The sequence below is a fragment of the Thalia democratica genome, chromosome 8, assembly GCF_965202585.1.
Source record: "Thalia democratica chromosome 8, ktThaDemo2.hap1.1, whole genome shotgun sequence".
Lineage (NCBI taxonomy): Eukaryota > Metazoa > Chordata > Thaliacea > Salpida > Salpidae > Thalia > Thalia democratica.
This window is the reverse complement of record NC_139172.1, coordinates 16,783,588-16,803,781: the sequence shown is the minus strand read 5'-3', so window position 1 is coordinate 16,803,781 and position 20,194 is coordinate 16,783,588. Positions and strand designations below refer to the sequence as shown.

The window sequence follows — 20,194 nt, the reverse complement described above, 5'->3', positions numbered from 1 at the left end:
TTTGAATAGTTGGCTATCATCTTAGATCATACTTCAAAAATCAGATTGCAAGAATTATTATATAAAACTAAACGTGAGTGTTTTTCTCCTTTAAATAATTTTTGATATATAATTATTTGATTAGCTCTTTTGTTTAATTTTTTTTGAACTTATCTCAATTTAAAAAGTCAATCAATACAAATTAATATGTGAATTGGTTAAAGTTTTGCATGTAAATTCAAATCTATCAAGCAATTTTTTTTTAAGTGTAATATAGTCTTTAAAACTATCAAAATATGATGATAAATATAAACTAATAATCAAAGGTATGTTTTATTTCGACACAAACTATGCATATTTGTATATTTTTTCAGCTGTTTTCTTTTCTACCTGTAAGTTATAATATGTTAAAAGAATAATAATAAAAGTAAGCTAAAAATCTAGTTTTAAAATTTATAAAATGAACTTTGCGACATTACAGCGGTTGCAGATAAAATATAAACTAAACAAGCTTAATTTAATTTTAATGAAACACATACAAAAAAGATCGTAAAATAACTTAATGCATACTTAGTAGAATTTTCCACCGTTGTAATCATTGTTATACCCTCCGTAGCCTTTTCCATATCCTTTACTATAGTCTGGGGTGAAGGAACCTAAAAGTTTTTAATTACATTAGCATGAAATCTCTAGTACAGAAACATTTATATTAATGTAAACAAACCTAATAACTAAAACTACTCATAAATTTAAGAATTTTTTTAAATATAAACAAAACTACACTGTATATTAACTGCTTTAAAATATTTTTCTAATCATTAAGGTTTAAAATAAGTAAAGCACTTTACTAACTTAACTAGCAGCTTACAGTTTTTTTTTTTCTTATAAAACTTTTAAGGTTTTAACATGAAATAAAATTTACATAATTTTGTTACAGCATGAATATAAATCATGTTTAAAAGATTTGTTAAAAGCGAAAAGTATATAGTTTGTTAAAATTTATAATAACGTTTATGTTATATTTAAAAACTCGTTAGAAAAAGTCTTCGTGGGTCTACTTTTTTAAAATTCGTTACAAAAAATTTAAAAAACTCTTTAAAAGTAGTGGTAAATAAATTAAAAAATGCACTACCATGCAATTAAAAATAAAATTAAAGCACATTTTGAGATATACGTAAAAAATAGCTCAACTTTATTTATTTTACACAAAATGTTGTTGGTCCAAGAAATAAAATACGGCAAGAGATTTCTACATTAAGGCTTATCATTGCCCTTACTATCTTTACTAGTTATTTACACATCTCTATCGTATAAAACGATGGTATAGGTACTATGCTGCATTAGTTATTTACACATGTCTTTTAATAAACTATGCCTCAAAAAGTATTCGAAAATAAGATATTAATTCTCAATAGATCTTAAATATTGAATTTTGCAAAGATAGAACGACAAAAAATTTTTTTTTTAATCCGAGCATTATTGGAAAAATTCAAAGGTATTTTAATTAATTTTAAGGGCATAACTGTAAGCATTGGTCTATATTTATAATTGACAGTTACTCGATCAGCTAAAATTAAGCAACCTCGTCTTAAGCTAAAGTTTTAGTTTGATAGGTGTTATTTTATTTTAAAAAACAACTTACTTTTTGGTGAGTATGAATTTGGTGTATAGCCTGTAAATAATTAAGTATTGTATTTAAAAATATTTATCTAGAATACTGTTTACAAACTAGACTACTAAAGTTACTTTTTTAATTTTTACCAGCTTTAATCTATGTTTCGCACAACGATTTGTTTCTTTTTTTTACATAAAATAACTACAACTTTTATCTAAGAAATACCAAAGTACATTTTTTATCAAAAGTAGGAAAGTTTTTTCTAAGTTTAGTAAATATTTACAAATTTAAATAAAGTCTTACTTTTTGGTGAGTAGGATTTTGGCGTATAACCTGTAAAAATATATTACTTTTTTAAACTAACGTAAAATTAAAAGTTATATAACGTATAAAGCACAAAGTTTATGCTGTGTACTAACCAGCTATCAAACAAATGTAGTTTGACCAAATTAATTTAATTTCCATTAATTTATAAAAATAATTGATAACCTAAGGTATAAAATATAACTTTATTTGATATTTTTTGTAATCGATTAAAAATTTGTTTTATGAGATACATTTCTAAATATAAAATAAATAATTAATTGATGAAATCTTTTGTTTTACAATGAATTAAAAGATAAGGATAATTACTATATTTGTAATTAAAATTACTAATAACATTGTTTTTTTTTTCTTTTATGAAGATTGTTATTTTTATTAACATTTAAACTAATCTATCAAAAATATCTATATGCACTAAAATTTTTATAACGAAAATAATACTTTACAGACAAATGTACTCAAACTTTTTAGAATTTCAGAAAATATAGTTTAACTCCTATACCTCAGGTATTTTTTATGTATAGTATGTTGTAATTATTATTAAAAATGGTTACAACTATTATTTAAAATTTATCTAACTTAAACTATTTTCTAACTTGTTACACTTTAGTTTATTCAACTTTACTTTACAAAACTAAGAGTTTAATGACTTCCTTAATTGTTTTAAAACTAACTTAATATTTTGGTAAAAAGTTAAAAACACTTATCTTTATAATGCGAATGATATACAACAAATATTTTTTATTTGTATGACTTTTTTGTATGAATTGTTTGATATCACTTAGTAATTTAGATAAATAAATCAAAAACTAAGTAAAAAATCTTACTTTTTGGTGTGTATGGTGAATAGCCTGTTGTAATGTATAAAATTTAAGTTACACTGTCATAATTAAATTTTTAAAAAGCTAAACATTGCTTAAACATAAATCCTTTGTTTAAAAATAAAATTACTTTATAATTTTAGAAGTCGACAAAAAGAACTTAAACATAAGTTTAACTAACAGTGCACAAAAACTTAAACATATTGAATATAAATAAGTTTAGTTTTAATACTATTTATGCAGATTTTATAAAAAAAAATTTTTAAGTAATTTCATAAAATATTTTGTTCCTTAAACATGTTTTTACTTAAACTTGAACTATAAACTAAGTTTTGAACTAAATCAGAAAATAGTAATAAAAAATTATACTAAGTTTCAGTTTTTTACTACAAATAACTAAAAATGTTGTTACCTAAAAATGATTAATCATTTTATAAACGTATACAAAAATGTTTAATATGCGTTTTTTTTTTGATAAACAAAGTAACTGTTTTACTGTTTTTATAAAAGTATATCACTTTTCTAAAACTTAAAGAAATAGTTAGTAAAATCTTACTTTTTGGAGTATAAGATCTTGGTGTATAACCTGAATAAAGTTCAAAAATTTAATGCTAAAAATTGTTAATCCATATTTGAGTAATTTTATTCTATCGTACGGTAAAAAGCATACTTAGGAAATCTACAGTAGATAAATCAAATGGACGTATTTTATTCTCAGCTACTAAGTTTTATTTATTTAAAATTTATTTAGTAGAAAAAATCAAATTCTAGTAAATCTAGCCCGTTGTTTATTAACGGCTTTTCGATCTCAAACTATTGTTTCAAGTTTTAAAAATAAAAATTAAGTATAGGATTATCTTTTAGAAAACGTTTTTTAGGAAGGCTGTATAAAAACAAAATTATCAAAGTTTTGTTAATACCAGAAGCTTTTAATACCTACAAGTGTATTCATTTGCGAAATTAAAAAAATCTAGTATATGATTACTTCATTTCTAGAATAAAACGAACCACAAAAAAAACAAAAACATATATAAAAATTTATTTAAAAAAACATTGTGCAAAAGAATGTAAATAAAAAAAACAAAAAAGTAAGATTTTAAAGATGGTGTATAACCAAGTAGTACATTAATGAATTTTGAAATAAGATTTTTTGAGTGTTGTTAATTTTATCAAAGTATTCTTTTTAGTTTAGCTTTTTTGTTTGTTTTAATAATTAAGTTCTCAATATTTTACAAATTTTAATGTACTCATTTTCAAAAAGCCTAAATTAAAAGTATAAATCTTTAACTTTATGTAGTATTTAGAATATAGTTTAAAACTATTTTTCAAAAGATTTTTTACCAAGATTTTACTTGATTTTAAGTTTTGGATATTTTTTAATATTTAAAATTCCGTTTCATTAGATTTTTACTTAATGGCTCTAATTGCAGTTTGTACAATGTTGTTTAAAATTTTTTAGTCGTACAAAGTATGTAATAAGATTCTAAAATATAAAATCAGAATAAAAAATAAAAGTAAAAAGTTTTATACAGCTTTTTTTTTTTTTACGACTTTTACACTAGTTTTACTAAAACTACAACACATTAAAGAACTAAACTAGTCAAATTTACTTTGAAAAAATTTAAGCTTTGAAAATACGATTCTCGATTTTAAATTAATATAATCACATGATAAGAGGCATAACCTAAAAAAATAACTAGCTATACTTTACAAAATTCTTGAAATTATTTTGAATAATTCTTTTAAATGTATTTAAAGGAAAGTTCTTCTTAAGAATACATTAGTTAGTCTAAGATTTTAAGTTAAATTAAAACTTGTATAAGCTGTTTTTATATAAGTAACTAATCTTAGGTTAATAATAATTTTATTTGTTGTCAATTGATAAAAGTAAAAAATAAAAACTTCTTACTTTTGGGAGAATAAGATCTTTTTGGGGTGTATCCTGCATAAGAACATTTAAGTTTATTGTTAGACTAAAATAAAGCTAATTCATTTATAAAATACATTTGTACACAAACTGTATTTATTTTGCGTTATTAGAATGTATAAACAAATTAAACTAACACAAAAATGTTTTTTTTTGTACTACATATAGTTATAAGTTGAAAACACATTTAACAAAAAAAAAAAGTACTGTTTTTTGACGTCTTTTTGAATTAGAAAACTTTATTTTTTTAGGTTAGTTACAACTAATTTTACAGTACTTATCTTTGTGTGCTATAACTTATCATTATTATTGAACTTTCAAATTTATACCATTAAGTTTTTAAAAGTTTTACTAACCTTTTGCAACTATTCTTTGTGGGTTGAATGAATCTGTAGAAAAAATACAAAATTAGTATATATTTGAAAGACATATTATTAGCTTTATTTACCTTTTTTGATGACGATTTCTTTTGGTTGATCAAGAACAATATCTGGAATAACTAAATCAATAGCTTTTTTATCGTTTCCTTTAACTGCTCCAAACTTGCTTGGCATGTACTGGCCTAGTTTATAAAAAAAAATGTTGTCAAATGCAAAAACCAATGATTAATTAAATTTCTTACTTTTTCCTTTAACTGCTACTGGCTTGGTAGGGGTGTACGATCCTTTTAAAACAAAACATATTAAGAATTTGTATATGCAGATTTATAGATAGGTATTTGGTATTACTTTATTAAAAAGGTGTAATATAATTTATTATTTTTTTAGTTTTATAAATTTTTCATTCGTTTATAACTAAGGTACCAAATAAACTAATTCAACTTTCGGAACAAAAAAATTATTTAGGATAGTAACAAAGTTTTTTTTTTAACTAATATCATATTCCATCATGTTAATTTTCTACTATATCGAAAATTTATAAAAAATAGACCTAATATTTGAACAAATTCTAGACATGTTTGTTAATTTATCACTATAAATTTACTCTAGATAAAATCTTTAGTTTTCATGTCTACATTTGTCGCAATAAAACGCTTATTAGGACTAAAACTGTTTTTTTTTTAGGTTTAAAATATTTAGTTTACTTTAAAATTAAGTAAATATTTTAGTTCATGTTACTAGCTAAATTATATTTAAAAGTATTTATTTTAACACTACTTTTCAACTTACTTATTTATACAAACGTTTAAATAATACTCTATTTTAAATTGTTATCTATAACAAACAAATTTTCTATTTAAAATTAGTATATATTAAAATACTTAAACTTTTTAGCTATAGCTATTAAAAAAACAATTAATGAGAAAATTTCAAACAATATGTATCCTTCTAAACTGTTTAATGTTTTTTTCCTTAATTTTGTAATCAAAGTTTCAAGTTATAGTTTAGTGTCTTAATTTTTTAAAGTTCTTAATGAGCTAGTAAAATGTAAGTGTTTTAGCTATCTTAAAATTTTAAAAGTGTTAATAAAACATTAGTTTATTTTTTTAGATCCTGTTATTGATATTTTAACTTACACAACTGTTTAGATATTAAAAAGAATATTTAAATACATACTTTATTACAAAGTTATTGTTGCTTTTGTTTACTAAAATGTCTTACATGTCTTATGGAATGTTATATACAGAATGTTTTCTTGACCATAATTTTTGAGTGAACAACCTATACTAACAACTTTTTATAAGTAACAACTTTTACGGTTTTAGTCAAAATAGAAACAGAAACAAACGAACTTTTTGGAGTGTAAGATTTTGGAGCATAACCTGTTTTAGATAACTTTAATTGTATTGTGTTAGGGTAATATATTTCTAACTTGTTTTTACCAAACTACAAACATAATTAAACTTTGTTATGTACATGTTTATAGTTAGAAATTTTAGTTTTTTTAAAACGTACTTTTTGGTGTGTAAGATCTCGGTGCATAACCTGTTTAAAAATAATTTAAATATCTCAGGAAGTTATTGTTTTTTTAAAGTTGATTAATGTAATATTTAAATTTTAGCTACATCTGATACATTTTATGAAATGGTCTTTCATAGTGAAATTATAAAATAAAATCATACCTTTTTGAGAGTAAGTTTTTGGAGCATAGCCTGTTTAAATAAATTAAATTAAAAAATAAATAAAAAACTGTTAAACGTGTATGTACAAAAAAACTAAGAAACAAATCTGTTTAACTACACAAGTAAACTTTTGTATGTACAAGTGTTACAACAAAAAAATACATACTTTTTGGTGAGTATGATTTTGGAGCATAGCCTGTTTGAAATAAGTTTACTTAAAACAATTTCAGGTAACTTGTTTTTAAGGTGTATTTACCAACTGAATAAATATTTATACTTCTTGATATGCAAGTGTATAATTTCAAGTTTGAATATTAAAAAAACGAACTTTTTGGTGAGTAAGATTTTGGAGCATAACCTGTTTAAAATTAATTTAAATAAACTAAATGAATGTAATGTTTTCTTAAAGTTAAATACTGTAAACTTTGAATTTAAGCTACATATCGACGTCTTATAGAAAAAAAAATCTGAACTTAAATATTAAATAAACAAAACACCTTTTGGTGAGTAAGATTTTGGAGCGTAGCCTGTTTAAATAAAGTAAAATAAAGCTAACACTTTGCTAATGTGTATTAAAAAACTAAACAAACAGTTTAACTATTATTTATTTAATGCATGTTATTAAGTATTAATATTAAATAACCTACTTTTTGGAGAGTAAGACTTTGGAGCATAGCCTGTTAAAAGTAGTGTGGATTAAATAAAAAAAAACAAATGTTTTTCATGTCTTTATCAAAAAACAAAAACAAATAACTCAAGTTTTATTATTCAAGGATTTTTATGTATCTATAAAAATGACTTACTTCTTGGCGAGTAAGATTTTGGAGTATAACCTGTTTAAAACAAAAAATAATAATAATCAAAATTGTGAGATAAATTGTTACAAAAAAAAAACTTCTACTGTTATTTTGAAAATTAAGTAATTATACATACAACTTCTTATTTTCAAAGTTATTTAAAATTAGTTTTTATTAAACAAAAAACGTTTTCTTTGTTACATGTCACTGACAATTCACAATATTTTTAAGAATTCTATAAAGTTTTAAAATCTTATAGCCTTTGGTAAACAAAATACTTTTCGATACTTAAAAAAAGAAACATAATTAAAAATTACTTTTTAAATACGTAGTTTTAATTGTTATACTATATAAACAAAAAACTTATTTTTTAACAAAACATTTTTTTAACCTAAGCTGGAGCATCGAAGAAACACCGGTTACACGTGCTGATACTACATAATTATCTTTTAATTATATATTTGTAATAAATTTACTTTTCTATACTATTTTATAGGTTTATGCTGTATATACTTTTGTTCTTTTAAATACAGGATGATTTTTATTAAATTATGAACTAGAATCAGTAAATATACTTATTTATTTTTTTCTACTGACCATGCTTTTTCATCATGATTGCTGTTATAAAATAAAGCTTTTTTATTTTAGTATAAAATACATAAATACTTTAAATACTATAAAAATAAAAACTATAGAATATAAAAACTGAAAAAAATTAATTAAGAATGTTATTTTATTTCAATAAAAAAAAACTAGGACGAATAAAATAAAATACCTTTATTTAAAAATTTAAAAAGGTACCGAAAAATAAACTAGATTCAAACCAGGCAACGCATGAGACCACGTCTCGTTACTCAAAATCTACGTAAATTACGCTTTAAATAAAAACTAAAGACTGATAAAAACGTTATTTTAATATACTTTTTATTGATAAGATGTGGTCTCTTGCGTTGCCTGATTTGAACCTAGTGGACTTTTTTGTGTTGTCTATGTTTAAAAAAATATATTTTCTGTTGTTTGTAAAAGTTTTGATGCCTTAAAGATATAACTTAACTGATATTGGACTGTACATCTTAGAAAACGCTACGTGCTTTAGTCGATAATTTTATAGATATAATTATACATCTAAACTAAAAGAATAAAAATCACATAGAAAATGTATAACTTAATTATATTTTAAATTTTCTTAGTTATAATCTTTAATACATATTTGTTTGCTTATGATGTGTAGTCTTTCCAAAATAACCGTTTTTGAATTATTTTTTAAATTGAAGACTCACCCTTTTTCATATTTTACTTGACTCCAAATGTAAAAAAAAACGCAGTATATTTTTTATCAATAACTTTTACAATACTCTTACTTCATTTTTTATTCAATGATATTCTAAATAATTTTACACAGTATTTAAGAAACACATAAATCTGTCATACTTTTTGGAGATTTTGGTGCATAAGATCTTGGTGCATAACCTGTTTAAAAATGTTTAATTAGTGTAAGTTGTGCAAAAATTTTCATTATGTAAAAACTTTTTATTTCTTAGTCTTTATTCATATAAATCTAAAAGCAATATTTTGTTAAACGTTTGGAATAAGCTTTATTACCAAGATTCATTTTCGTTATTGCGGGTTAAGTATCAATTTTGTATGGGTAACCGTTTTGTACTGCATCTTTTTAACAAGAGTGAAACGTTTGGACGTAATTTTTTACATGACCTTTTAACCTTTTAGTCTACAAATAAGTTTGTCATTTGAGCGTACAGTGTCGTATTAAAATGGAATATTTTAAAAGTTAGAATAGGTTGTTTAGAACTATAGGTAAGAGGCAAGTTTAGGTTAGAGGAATATCCGTATAAAAGCGACTAAGAGCAAATATGATTTCTAATACGTGAGTAGCGCCAAAACTATCTAATTTAAGTATTTGTAACCAACAATTTTTTGATAGCTACTACTCATAACAATTAAAAATAAAATACGTAAATACCTAATTTATATGGGAAAGTATTTACTTGAGAAACTTATCATTGTAGTTGAAATAGCTTTTTTCAGTTTACTCATATGAATTTTATTTACATAATATCACTTAGTAATATTTCTTTCAAAGGTTAATTATAACAATTAAAAACTTAACTTGAAAAGTAAAAAGTTTAATACCTTAATAAAGAAAAACTTAACGTCAAAATAAAATCCCTTATTCAAAAAAAACTTATTTAAGGCCAGAGTTTTTTGAAAATATTTTACGAAAAAGTATTATAATGTTGTGCTTTTCTCACTTATACCAAAATAATAATCTGTTAGTTTTTTATACTTCTTTACTTTACTTTTTCTTTTTTTTGTTACATTCTTAAAAAAATTATTTCATAAGGAATAAAAGTTTTAATCTTTAAAACTCTAGTTTAATTTTTTAAATTACTTAAAAAGTTTTTTATTTAAGCTAAATATCTAAACTGTTTTCTTTTTATATTTTATTTTAATTTTTTTTGTCGAATAAGCTTTTATTATATATTAGTACTAAAATGGTTTTGTGACACATGATACCTAGCGTGAGTTAAGATATTAACAATAAAAAATTACTTTATTAAATGTTAAATTTAAAACTACTTTAAGCTCTACTTTTCGTTTCTTTCATTTCGTTTAATTGATTGTTTTATTACTAAAAATCTTAATGTTTGAATGGTTAAAAATTATGTGTAATAGCTCGTAAGAAACTTTATAAGCATGTGGTGTATGACTCGATAACCGAAAGATTCCTTTGTACACCAGGTCCTTAGACCAAATTTTTTGAGCACTTTTTTATTATCGTTCAATAAACAATATACTTAGTCTTATTTTTTTGGTTTTCAATTTAGGTTTTCATTTAATTTTTCTCTGGTTAAAACTTAAAAATTACTAAATACTGGTTTGTAGCTTTGTCTAGAAAAAACTAATTTCTTACTTTGATCAACAAGTTTTAACTTAACTTAAAAATATGTGTCACTTATTATCATATTATTTATCACTTACTAATATATTTTAATTTTAGCTTGATTACAAGTTTCTATTTTTGGTTAATAAACTTTTTAACTTAAAAATCAAAACGTCGTCTTAACTTTTTATCGTTCTCACTGTTTGATATAATACAATTATGTACAGTTTAACTTTAAAAAGTTGATTTTGTTCAAAAATTTGTTTGAATATGTTTATAGAAATATTACTATAGTTTTAAAATAAATGTTTTAATTAAATCATACCTTTTGGAGAATAAGACTTTGGTGCATAACCTGTTTAAAAAAATTATCTAATTAAATACTTACACAAATGTAATAAAAACTCATTAAAAATTATCAACAAAGACATCGTATTCAAACGAGAAATGTATTAGAGTACTCTTTTAAAATTAGTTATTGTGATATAAAGTTAAAAGAAAATATTAGAACAATTTTATTGTTAATAAAATCGATATATTTTTTATATTTAGTAATTTATTATAATTAACAACTTTTGAACTTTTTTTTCAACAGGAAAACTATTATTAAAACAATTACATCTGCTATCAGTTTTTTATGTTTAAAACAATTTAAAAGTTTAAAAGAATTCTATTTGAACGAGAATCTTAATTATAATTGAAAATTTATAATAAAGTAAAACATTGTTTTATAAAAAAAAACGAAATATAAAATTTGTGTTTATTTCCGTACACTCAAATTAAAAACTCTGACTGTTACTCTTAAAATAAATAAATAAATTAATTAATTGATTTATGAAAGCATTCAAATTTTTAGAGTTAATCTGACAATCTAGACTATAAATAAAACGACTCAGAATTTCTGTTATTTTTATTAAAGTTTTGGAATATGTTTTTATTAACTAATTAGATTCATTTTTCGTTCAAAGTAAACTTAAGATTAAATTACTATTTCTATTATACTAGAATAACACATTGCATACTTTTAAGTGATAAAAATATAAAGTATTAATCATTATATTATCTTAGAGAAACTTTAAAGATGTTAGTAAAAGTTATAAACTGCTAAAGCTATGTATAAATACAAGAATATTTTTAAACTAGTATTGCAATTTAAAGATACAAATTTGCTACAATGTAAAGTCAGATTTTAGTTTAAACAGTTTAAAGTAGGTAAAATCTAACTAAACAAGTTTTTTTATTCCAAAAACTTTAATAAACTTATATTTTTTGCTCTCATTAATTACAATTTAAGGATTTTATGAAATGTAGGACAAAATGTTACGTAGAGAGTAACCAACCTATTTTTACGAACTGTATTTTTTAACTTTTCAAGAATATAAAAAAAAAACATATACCATTTTTTTTATTTACTTCAAACAACTGCTATAAATAAAATTTTTGTTTTAATTAGCGGTTATAAATCAAATGTCCAGGGTCAAAAGAGTTTTGTAAAAGAAATAATATATTTTAAAAATTTGTTTAAAAATCTAAGCTTTAACAACGAATTAACAGTTGGTAATGTGTCACTAAATACTTTTTTAAACGGTATTGGAAATAAAATCAGTAAATATTTTTAGAGCATTTATATGGACTATTTCTGTATAATATATATTAAAAGTAGCTACTGTTAAATTATTGCTATAGCTCATTTACAACATTAAAAGTTTATTATCAACAATTATAGTTTTTTTGACAAAATAGTATCTTAATAAATTTGTAAAACTTACATATAAATTTATTACACTTGTTTTTCTCAAAAGATTAGCATTTTTTATTACTGAAATATATATACATAGCTTTTTCTAAAAATATAAGTAATTAATTAAAAAAAATATTTTAAAGTTTCAACTGTCTCAAATAAAAATGGCGTGTTAAGAAGTGTAATTTTTTTTATTAATTATCGTTTATATAAGAAAGTATAAAACAAAGGTCAGTTTTAAAATATTTTTTCACCTAACTCAAGTTTTTCTGCAAAGTAAAATAATTTTTCTGCACAGATGCACATTGTGAAAACCACTATACTATATTACTCTAGCGGAGAAAAGTTATGTTCCTAAACTTTAATTTAAAATTAGTTGTAGATTTTATCGGGTCATTTACTTTAGGTTGAATTTGTTTTTATAAAACGAATACAGATGCAATGAAGACAAATGAAGATATGTATAACTTTTTCATTGTATAACTAAATTTATAAATTGCTCTAAAAGTGTTTTCCAAAAAAAAATTTTTTACAAAGTAAGTTAAAGTAAATTCAGGCTACTTTTCCAAGCCAAACTTCTCAACCCTTAGAAACTACAAACTTTTAACAACGTTTATACTAAACTGTGTTTATAATTAATAATCTATTTTAAATTAATTAATTGATGTAAAACGGATCAATAAAATCTTCACTAGCTGAATATGCTACCTTCTTAATATTCTTTAATAAATTACTAAATAAAAACTTTTAACATTGACAATTGTAACTTTTTGTATTTATTATTCGAATCAACAAAAAAAAATTAGTTTACATAATCAAAACATCAAAAAAAAAAAATAAATAAAACAATAAATTGTTTTAATTGTGTTTTTGAGTTATTTTAAGCTTTTTTCCTTTAGAATGTGTATAAAAACCGCAATAATAAAGACAAAAAGTCATCGACATAATAATATTTAGATACTAGATAGTATTTTAATGTAATATCTCACAAGTTTTATTTTAATTATTTATGTAGAAAAAAAATCTAAAAAAAACAGAACTGTAAAAAGCTATAAAGTAAAAGAGTATTACATAATTAAAGTAACATATTTATAGTTTTAATTGCTATTTTACCTCTAAATAAAAACTTTAATATTAAAAACAAGATTTAAAGTAAAACTATTAACTTTTATCTACTTGGTGCAATTTTATGTGGGAAGTTAAATTTCAGTTTACTTAAATATTTTTCTATGGCCAACTTATTTTTATTTCAATGAGCTACATCTCTGACAATCATTTTACCTTACTTTAAGTTTTCATGACCAAATATTACAACTATTACAGTCATTTTTTTAATAACTCAGTTGAAATACAACAAAACTGACAATCAGTAATCAAAGATTAGTTTCGGTATTACAGCATACTTAAATCTAGTATCAATATTTCAATATGTTTATAATAATTAAAAATATCTTGTTATTTTTTTATTTGAGTGATACAAATGAACTTTGTAAAATCAATACAAATTGGAAACAAAAACCTAAAAAAAATTATTGGAAGAATTTTAACTAACTTCTTCCGGATCCTGCAACCTTGATGTCTGAGAAAAGCTCTGTTTAAAATTTTTTTATTAATATGTTAATTCGTTTGTATATATAAAAAAACATTAAATCTAAACTCCTTACCTTGAGGAAGTTCACTTGGCTTATCAAGACAAATGTCCTCAATTACCAATTCTATAGGGGCTTTTTTAACTTCTGGTTTTGGCCCGTAAGGAACTGAAAGAACGGTACCAAGAAGGGTTAGCAATAAGATTAACTTCATTTTGTCGTTTTTCAAAAACAAAATGATGATAAAAATGTCTAAATATTATGTCGTTTGACTTATATAGGAGTTTTAGTGTTAGACAAACATAAATTGATATGTTTCCGGTTCCACTAAAATCTTAATCAAACATTAGCAAAATTTTAATTTCACTTGTTTACTTTTAAATACTCTCAAGTGTGTACTATTAACATGATAACTTTTAAAGTGCTTCCGTTTTTGTGGTAGACACTGAGTTTTTTGCTGCTAACTATTATGAATGTAGTACTTGTAGAACAACTAGAACTTTAAATTTTGGTTTAAAATGTTTGAAAATTAGTATCAAGTTTAGAAAAATGTATCTGTTTGCGCTAATCTCTTTAAGTTTATGATATGTGATTAAAGTAAAAGGTTTTTATTAAGTTTCTTATTAAATTGGTTCATTTAATTTATCTTTTAAACTATTAAATAAAATAATAATGAAATAAAATAGTTATATAAGATTTAGAATCTAAGTTTAATAGTTGCTTTAGATATTTAAATACCTGTCACATATACAAAATTATTACATTTTATATACAACTTTGTTAACCTTCTAACTTTAACTAACATGAATTTTGTAAACTTTTTTAACACTGTGTGTACACTTTATCTTTTTAAAGGTTTTTTGTCTTGGTTTCATTCTAAGTGTTTTTCTTAATTTCAAAAAAAATAATTTTGCTATGTTAAAACAACGAAAGTTTTAATATAGAGTAACAAAAATCTTTGTGCACTATTTTTTAGTTATTAAAACAACAGGAAGTATACTTTCATATAAATTTAGACATAAAAACTTGAATACCATACAATCCAAACTTTACTTTGTAACTTTGTTATTTTAGTTCTAAGTATGAGTACTATAAGCATAACAAGTACTTAGTGATACTCTATGCATTATATGTATTGATAGAAATGTATATAAATGCTTTAATTTCGTCATGCAAATCATAAAAAAAGCTTAATACAAAATGTTTAATTGTAATTTATGTAAGAGTAACTATCAGTTGTTTGTTATAAACTTGTATATGTATCACACATTGCTACAACAACTGTAAACAAAAAAAAAAGATTTTTTTTTAACAGTTTAAAGTTATTTAAATAGTCTGGACATTCTTCAGCTATGATAATAACGTCTTTCTATACATAAATGATTTTGCTACAGAAATAACATTTATGAAACTTTTTTGAAATAAATTTTTATCCGTTACATAAGAAGTTGTAGAAAAACATTTTTAATTATTGATTTATACACATAAACGACATAGTTCTTTATAAAACTAAGTATTATGTTTTTAAAATACAAGTTTATTATATTATTGTTTTCGTCGAAAATGGTCGTTTAATTAAACAAACCTATAGCTTATACACTTCAAAAAAAAGGGGAACGGGTCTAAATTGCATGAAGACAAAATTGCACGAGGTTATTAAATTGCGCGACGGGACTAAATTGCACGAGAACAAAATTGCACGAGTGCACAAAAATCAACAAAGTTAAATTTGCACCAGTTACATTTTTGCACGAGAATAAAAAATATATAGAAAAAAGAGAAAAATAAAATAGTGATAGTAAAAATAGAAATAAAAAACCAACTAATAAAAATTATTATAATTAAAAATAATAATTAAAAAAACACAACAATAAATAAAGACATTTTAATAGCAAATGTGCAATGCGCAAGTATAATGGGTGTTGATTTAAAGTTTTTTTAAACAATGTTGCTACTGCAAATATTGCTAGATACATGATTGTAATATGATTTTGTTTATAATTAGATCTTGGACTTATGTTGTTTATCAATTAAATTTATTTAGTTATAAAACAGGAAGCATTATGTGTGAAGACAACAAGCTTTAAAAAAATATAAAATTAACAACTTAAGTAGTGAACACAATCTTGTCAAACAAACTTTACAACCGACAGTTTCGAAAAGTAGTAGAAAAACAAAAAGTCAATACGTTGAACTAGTTTACTTTTGGCTTGTTCTTTGGTTAAGTGTTTGTTTGATGTTGTAAAGATTCTATGAATTAGGAATGAAATTCAATCTTTTCTTAAAAGTAAATTAAAAGTATAAACATTACTGCTTACAAATATAAAAACGTTATACTATGTTTAGCACTTCTGGTATGTCTTACATCGCAACTTAAAAACCTAACTTAGTATTACAAGAAAACATAAAGTTGTTCTATGAGATATGATACAATATTATGACTTTTAAACAAAGTTAAGACTATGAGGGTTTCAGGTAAAAAGAAAATCATATATACAAAGTTCCACAACCTTTACAAACATCAAACTAAAAATAGATTTTGACTTTTTAGATGCAATTAAAACTTACCAAACGAATTTCCACACGAATTTCTGATTTTCAATTATTACAAAACAAATTCAAGTCCTTAAAACTTAAAAGTCTTAAGTTTTTGTTAAAAAATAGCGTACATTTACAACCAAAGTTTAATATGTACGATAGCTTAATTAAAAAAATTTTTTCTGCAATTTAAGGAGTATTATAATTTATTAAAGAACGCAAATAGTAGCAATAAACAAAAAAAACTTGCTGAATAATATTGTTTTAAAAATGAAAATATATAACTAACAAAAACAAAATATACAGTATCCTTCTTTTACTACACTGACATATGTTTCTGTGTGTTAACAGATTAACACACTTCAACTGAGCTCGGTAAGAAAATAAGTACTGTAAGAAAAGAATAGAAGCTAAAATAGGTGTATACATGTGTTTATTAAAACAAAAATAATTGCTATAGATTTTTAGAAGTTAATGGTTAATAATAGATAAAATACTTAATGTTAAAATCGACAGTTATAAAACTATATAGTATTTTTACTTATTAAGTCTAGATTTGAAAAAATAACAAATCATAATATAAACTACTTACATGAATTTAAAGGAAGAACTAATTCAAATGGTTACATGACAGTTCAAATTATTCGGACAATTCAAGTTCTTTGAAAAAATTCAAAAGGCAACAACTCAAAAAGTAATTTATATTCAAATAAAATTTATTATTTATATTTAATTTTATTTAAATTAAATAAATAAATACGTATTTAGGTATTATTAATACCTACAAGCCATTTTTTATTTACCCACATTGAAAAGTTTTAAATACAATTTTAGATATAGTTAAAATAAATTTTAAAATACAATTATTTAAAATAGTTTTCAACTAACTTTAAAAATTTTCGAAAAATAAAAAATGGGTAGTAGATATTTATAAGACCTAAATACTTTTTTTTTTACTTTATTAAAATATACATAACTTTTTGAGTTGTGGCCTTTTGAAGTTTTTTCCAAGAATTTTAATTGTCGCAATTTGAATTATCGTGCAACTATTTCAAATTGTTTACTGGTTGCTAATCTATCTAATTTAACTTGATAATTATAAATATTATATAGTTTTACAAAAGTCGGGTTAAACATTAAGTATTTTATCTATTATTAACCATTAACCTCTAAAAATATATAGCAGTTATTTTTATTTTAATGAACACATGTATAAATCTACTTTAGCTTCTATTCTTTCCTTACAGTATTTATTTTTTTACAGAGCTCAGTTGAAGTGTGTTAATCCGTTAACATACAGAAACGTATGTCAGAATAAGGGTACTGTATAATTTGTTATTGTTATATATTCCCGAGAAGATGTTTCACTAGGATCTTTTGTTAACAAACACTTAAATTTATATTTTCGATAGTTATACCTAACAAAAATTCTTTTAATTTATGCCATATATATAACTTTTAGTCTGTCTGTACACACTTAGATATTACTTATAGAAACAATAATAATGAAAAATAATTTTCAAACTTAACATAATATAACTAAGTATTAAATGAAAAATGGTTTAGAAAATGATCATTTGAATACATTTGTGTGCATAGGAATCAATTTAAAGTGCACAAAAAACTTCTAAAAAATTGAAGTGTGTCGAAACCAAAATATAATAAACCTAACTTTTGATTATCATGTAATATTTAATGTGTTTGTGCACACTCAATATAACATATAGTTATATATAAAACATCTACAAGAGAAAGGTAGGTATAAATTACATGATAAACTAAATACTTAATTTGTAATTAAATGACATTTTATTTAATGACTGTACATTACTCTTGTACATAATGGAAAACATTTGCATTTAGTTTATTTATTAAATTAGTAACATATATCTTACTAAATTCATGCACTATTTACACTCTGTTTCAGATAATAACTTGCTGTTGTAAGAAAAAAGTTATTATAAAACTGTTAAAAAAAAATACTAGTCGAATGCTTATCTGTCTTTTTCTAATTTTTAAGCCAAAGCAGTAAAGTCTTTTTATTTTTTTAGAATGTTATACAGGAATTTAAAACGAAGTTAATCAAATTATATCAAACTACTAAAAAAAATTTGACTAAAAATATGTTTTTTAAACGGGCCACATAATTTTCTTCCTCGGGACTAATTCCATTTTATTAAATTAACGTGCCCGCGGGCCGCTGTTTGCCATCCCCTAATCTACAAGTATTATTTTCGATAATCTGGAATGTGTGGGCAACCCTGCAGTATTTTTTTGTTTACACTTGTTAGCAACCAAATTGAATAGAATAATCTTATTACAAACTTTTTTCTGTTGTCTGTCAACCAAACTTATTTTAATCGAAAAAATTGTTATTTTAACCAATAAACTAATATCAAACCTCATGGATGACTCTTTCGTAGCTGTTAAATAGGTAAAAAAAAAGATGACTCTGAGGTTTTATATAAGGCAACCTCAAGTCGATATTCTCATGCCTCACCAATAAACGATCTTCGTGATCCGTAATCATTAACCTATCAAACATTATGCTTTCCAAATCCTCTGTTTTCACCAGACCGTCCTCATCTAGATACTTGGGTATGAATATAGTAGACTGTGGTATGGAAGCTTCTTCTTCTTTCCCAACTTGGCCTGGTTGAGAAAAATATGTTTGTTGAAACAAAAAAATATAATTTTTTGTTAATTATCAAAGAAGGTATATTTACATAAACATCAGTAAAACAAACCAGGATCAACAGAAATCAGTAAAATTCTCTCGTAGAGATCACTTTTAAACTTGCTGTATTCTTTAATCATTTTATTTATTCACAATTCTCTAAAACAATTTTACTCAGTATTATTTTAATTTAATTAAAAGTTTTACTGAGTATAGAATGTAGTCTATAGTTGGTAGGTAAAGTACTTATGAGATGTTAAAAAAAATTTTAAGGTTTTTTTTTTGATTAATTTTATTTGAGGGAATAGGGAAGGTAAAACATTTTTAAAATTTAGTTTTACTTTTTACATAACTAAATAAGCAACTTATTCTTTTTTACCGCTTATTAAGATTCAAAGTAACTTTTGATATATAAGCGGTCAAAGTTAAAGCGTTCACTAGGTTCTTAATATGCGGCTAAACTAAAAGGGCAAAAGTAGACTATTTTATTAAAAATCTATTTTCTCCTTTAGTTTTTGAGCAATTTTTTTACACTTTTTAAATAATCTTTAATAAATTTCAAAAGTTTTTTAGGAAACAGATTTTTTTATTGTTGTAAAAAGAATTCTATATAAATTATACACATTTTTTTTTCTCATAATCTTTTTTTCAAAAATCTGCTATTCTATTGCATATTGTTTGTAATATTGAAAAGTAGATTTCCTGAAAATTTGAATTAAATTGCTTTTAAAACGAAGGAGATACATTTTTAGATATCTCTTTCAAAAATCCGAAAAACTGCCTTGAAACTTTTTGATACCATACAGTTGTATATCGGAATTTTATAAACAAAATTTGTCATATCTCATAAGTTAATTAAAATTTTTTGTTCTATAAAAAATACAATAAAGTTTATACTTAAAGCTTTCAAATATAAGCCAATGATAGTCTTTGTAAAACAAAATGTTGGATCCCTCATTCCCTTATGAAAGTTATCTAAAAATATACTAGTTGTACATCAAGCCTAACTGTTATAATATTTAGTTATTTTTCAATTCTACTTCTTCCTAAGTTTACTTTATATTTTATGTACAACAAATAGTATATAACTAATAAATAAGAACTACAAATTAATCGCGATAATGTTGTAGGTGTTTAAATAGACTTTGATGCTTGGTGTATGCTATAGTAAAGCTTTGGTTGTATATTGTATTATTAAATAGAAAAAAACTACTACCTTCAA

At 22.8% G+C, this 20,194-nt stretch overlaps 1 protein-coding gene across 7 annotated transcripts; it reads right to left on the bottom strand.

The window, feature by feature from the left end:
• Nucleotides 1–296: 296 nt before the first annotated feature.
• LOC145842062 (uncharacterized) lies at nucleotides 297–14,018 on the bottom strand. Of its 7 annotated transcripts, XM_082949427.1 has the most exons (21): nucleotides 13,833–14,016; nucleotides 13,721–13,759; nucleotides 10,753–10,782; nucleotides 8,957–8,995; nucleotides 7,532–7,561; nucleotides 7,376–7,405; nucleotides 7,057–7,086; nucleotides 6,895–6,924; nucleotides 6,729–6,758; nucleotides 6,562–6,591; nucleotides 6,399–6,428; nucleotides 5,289–5,330; nucleotides 5,115–5,228; nucleotides 5,023–5,055; nucleotides 4,649–4,681; nucleotides 3,296–3,325; nucleotides 2,746–2,769; nucleotides 1,898–1,927; nucleotides 1,622–1,651; nucleotides 550–635; nucleotides 297–369 (listed from the first exon to the last, which is right to left on the bottom strand). In XM_082949427.1, exons 1-20 carry the CDS (start codon nucleotides 13,969–13,971, stop codon nucleotides 550–552), a joined length of 879 nt encoding a protein of 292 aa, XP_082805553.1. In that variant the 5' UTR covers nucleotides 13,972–14,016; the 3' UTR covers nucleotides 297–369. The 7 variants fall into 7 exon arrangements, with proteins under 7 accessions (XP_082805553.1, XP_082805556.1, XP_082805557.1 ...); XM_082949430.1 differs by lacking the exon at nucleotides 3,296–3,325 and having other exon boundaries at nucleotides 13,833–14,017; XM_082949431.1 differs by lacking the exon at nucleotides 5,289–5,330 and having other exon boundaries at nucleotides 13,833–14,017.
• Nucleotides 14,019–20,194: the final 6,176 nt, after the last annotated feature.